Source organism: Cebus imitator, unplaced genomic scaffold, assembly GCF_001604975.1.
Source record: "Cebus imitator isolate Cc_AM_T3 unplaced genomic scaffold, Cebus_imitator-1.0 Scaffold243, whole genome shotgun sequence".
Lineage (NCBI taxonomy): Eukaryota > Metazoa > Chordata > Mammalia > Primates > Cebidae > Cebus > Cebus imitator.
Window position 1 is genome coordinate 1,877,103 of NW_016107558.1, and position 4,071 is coordinate 1,881,173.

A 4,071-nucleotide genomic window follows, 5' to 3' on the forward strand; every position below is an offset into this window, starting at 1 on the left:
TTTTTGATTGCTTTTGCAGCCCAATGTCTTCTGACTAAAACATAGGGTTTGTAGGATTTATTCCATTATCTGTAATCGTCTCTAACTGGTTTTTCTGTAGGGGAGATTTGCCATCATTTTGTCAAATTAATAATATCAGAATATTTGAAATGTTAGGTTTTTCAGTTTTTTAGAAAAAGAAATCTGTGAATCTTAAATTTTTTTCATTACTTTTTTTCATATATATCAAATCAAGTTAGAATGTTTCTTGATTTTTAAAAGACATATATGGTCAGTTATGGTAATAGTTGTCACTTGCCACTGAACAGTAGTAAAAAAAATTTGTGAAATGCTTAAATATTGCTGAATAAAAGCATCATGACAAATTCATTGATACTAATTATTTAATGTAGATATCACCATTTTAAGAAAAGAATATACATGATTGATTAAATAGGTTATATTGTAAAATATATTATTAACTTGCCTGTTTATTTGAACTGATTGCTATCATGATAATAATACTGCCTTTTGTAATTTTTACTGGCCAATTTTTAATATGAGAATTTCCATATGTAAGCTGTTACCTTAAAAGAGTACTAAAAACTCTTTGATCTATACCGATAGCCATTTTTAATTAAAATAGTATGTTTTTCTTCCGTCTATAAATAATGTTTTCAGATATCTGACTCTGTGAAAAGGAAAAGGTTACCTAAAACTTAATTTTTTCACAGACAGAAAAAGCAAAATAGAGAGGCCAGCAAGTATTCCTCTGTCCTCTGGCTATAGTACGGCATCATCAGATTCAACTCCCAGAACCTCTACCATTAATTACTGTGGTTTGAATGAGATTTCAGAGGTAAGAAAATGCTTAGATTATTTTCTTTCTAAATTAGGAAAACAAGCAAGCATTAGTTTTAGTTCTATATATTGCTGGCAAGAAAAATAGCAAATCTTAGTGTCTCAAATTCTTTCTTAAGTAAACAGTACTTAGTGCAATGTTTTAGACTGTATTTTATACATTCTGGGTCCATCTTTGATGATGGTTTACTTTGAGAAATCACCTAAATTTTTTGCTTTTTAAATTAAAGGAAACAACAATCCAGAAAATGGAAAGGATGAAAAAAATGTAAGTAACAGAAAGGGGCAACAGAAATTTATTTCTCTATAGGGAATTGTACTGGATTACAGTACATATAGAATGTGCATGTGTGTTTCAAACCTTAAAGGTCTCTCTATCAGGTGTGGAATTTCCTTCAGGACTCCATTGGATAGTAAATTCACCCACAGTTATGTGTTTGTGAGATGAGTCACTGTTTTACTTTTCAACAAGTGATGTAAAACTTGTTGGAATTGTTAATGGAATTAACTGCAGATTAGAGTACAGAGATATTTTTGGTTGGAAACTAATCAAGGGTAGTTTTACCTATTTTTGATAGCTGATTTATCAGAATATTAAATAATATATGTAGATGGTTGGTTTGGAGACTTTCACTATTGTGAAAATATCACTGATGTTTTTTGGCAAGTTATTGATATGATACTAAAAATGATGTTTTTATCTAGTACAAATGATGTGAGTTTTCTAAAGAGCAGTTCAAAGGAAATATAAAGCGAAATTGCATGTAAGATGATTATGCAGCCTACTACTTTAGAAAATTATAATATTCTTTTGAAATGCAAAAAGTATTTAAATAACTTACACTCTAAGAATACAAGACTCATAATTGACTCTTGTTTTTCCTCCCTCTGGACACAGTTTATTCATAGTAACTGTACTTATAGATAAGAAAAATATTCAAATTTATTTTAGCTTAAAAAGCATAATTTCAGTAACTAAAATGCTGTGCTTTATTGTGAATTATTGATTTATTTAATACATTATCTGTCTGTTATATTTCAGGTTTGAAGAAACTGCAGAGTTACTGAAATGTTCAAATCGCTAATTGTAGGATTTTCTACATTAACTCTAGGACTTCGGTTACTGTATATGTTGTATATTTTAAGAATTCTTTCTACAATTTTAATATGCTGCAACATTTTTGACAATTTCGATTTCATTTGGTCTATGAATTTTTTCATTCATTATTGAATAAATCGTGTAATATTTTTGAGCAATGATTATGCTACTTTACCTTGTGTCACTTTTTCTTTTTTTTTTAGGAAAAACTCATGTTCCAGTATATTTCACTTATACAGAGTGAAGTCATTACAGCACTGTATTTTTGTGTTGACATTTGTTGGCAGTGTGCTAACTAATGTTTTTTAAACAACAAGCTTGAGAACTATGGTTTACATCCTATTGGAAACATTCCGGTTGGAACTTGCATGTTATACCCAGGAGGCTCTCAGATATACCATCTTGCCATGTGTACTGATGAATAAGTTATAATGAATAGTTAAAAATGCTCATTGAAAATTAAACAAGAAGACAGCTATTTCATGCTTAGTCAAAAATGGCAATACCTTTCCAATTAACACTGAGAAATTAAGGTTAAGATTCTCCTTTTGTGCTAGGTAACAGGTCTCAAGGTTCACCATAAGAAACATGTTGAACATTGTAGTGCTCTGTCGTGTAACACTTCTTGTTTTTTTGAGATGGAGTTTCGCTCTTATTGCCCAGGCTGGAGTGCAAGGGCAGATCTTAGCTCACCACAACCTGTACCTCCCGGGTTCAGGTGATTCTCCTGCCTCAGCCTCCTGGGTAGCTGGGATTACAGGCATGCACCACCACTCCCAGCTAACTTTGTATTTTTTAGTAGAGACAGGGTTTCTCCATGTTGATCAGGCTCATCTCGAGCTCCCAACCTCAGGTGACCTGCTTGCCTCGGTCTCCCAAAGTGCTGAGATTACAGGCGTGAGCCACCGCGCCCGGTTGTGTAACACTTTTTAAGACCAGTATAACAGAGAATGTAGTCATTCTAGCTGGCATTAAAAGATACACAGTGCGGTGTTTTGTTTTTTTAAAATGATCAAAAATTATACATTTGTTTGAGAGAAAAAAAGCCTTAGCTGAAGTTAAATCAATGGAAAAATGAAATTTATTTTTAATATTACTATATAAATTATATTTTTAAAAATTTAATAGATAAAAGTGTAACAGTCCCAGAAAATCCTCAAGAAAATTGACTTTATTATTTGGAAGGAAAAAGAGTATTTTATTTTTTATTATATGGATCATCTAATTATATTTTATTTATTCATCTATTTATGGTAGAGATGTATCATTCTGTATTTCACTGTCAAATGTAAAATATTGTTATGAGTAGAAATCACTTAAAAATGTATTTTTGTTTTTGTAAATTTGAAACAGCTTAAGAAATCACTTTTAAGAAAGCACTTTTGGTATTTTTTTTTTTTTTTTTTTTTTTCAATCGGGCTAAGATCGTATATTATGTTTCACTTTTATGGTTAGGATTATTTTCTGTTCAACTGAAAATACTCCACTTAGAATTGCTTGTTTTTCTTTTTTTTGTTTGTGATATCCTTTAGGTCAGATACACTTTATTGTTTTTGTGTTTTTTTTTCTTTTTCAGATAGGGTCTCACTCTTTTGCCCTGGCTGGAGTGCAGTGGCATGATCTCCGTTCACTGCAACCTCCACCTCCCAAGTTCAAGCGAAGTCTCGTGCCTCAGCTTCCTAAGTAGCTGGGACTATAAGCTTGTACCACCATGCCCGGCTAATTTATTTATTTTTGTAGAGACAGGATTTCACCATGTTGCTCAGTCTGTTCTCGAACTGAGCTAAAGCTACCTGCCTGCCTCAACTTCCCAAAGTGTTAGGATTACAGGCGTGAGTCACAATGCCTGGCCGCATTTTTAGTATTCTAAGAAACATTTGATCATCAGACTTTAAAGTGAAATTTTCTGTTAGCCCACAGAAACATACAATTTCGAATTTAACAGAATTTCAGTAAATATTTCCAGAATTAATGAAGCCTTTTAGGTTTATTTTTTTTCAATTGCCAGAGAAGTACATTTATAAAAAATAAGAGATTATGGTTATAAGGTAAAAAACTGTTATCGGCCGGGCGCGGTGGCTCACGCCTGTAATCCCAGCACTTTGGGAGGCCGAGGCGGGTGGATCACGAGG

At 32.3% G+C, this 4,071-nt stretch overlaps 1 protein-coding gene across 9 annotated transcripts in view; it reads left to right on the forward strand.

The window, feature by feature from the left end:
• Window positions 1-2,644, forward strand: part of CEP44 (centrosomal protein 44) — a 29,813-nt gene extending 27,169 nt beyond the window's left edge. For 7 of the 9 annotated variants that reach the window (XM_037727883.1, XM_017498532.2, XM_017498528.2 and 4 more), the window contains one exon: window positions 714-2,644. In XM_037727883.1, the coding sequence (XP_037583811.1) occupies window positions 714-928 (215 nt within the window). In that variant the 3' untranslated portion in view covers window positions 929-2,644. The remainder of the gene's footprint in view (window positions 1-713) is intronic. The other 2 variants (XM_017498533.2, XM_017498534.2) reach the window with 2 other exon arrangements.
• The last annotated feature ends 1,427 nt before the right edge of the window (window positions 2,645-4,071 follow it).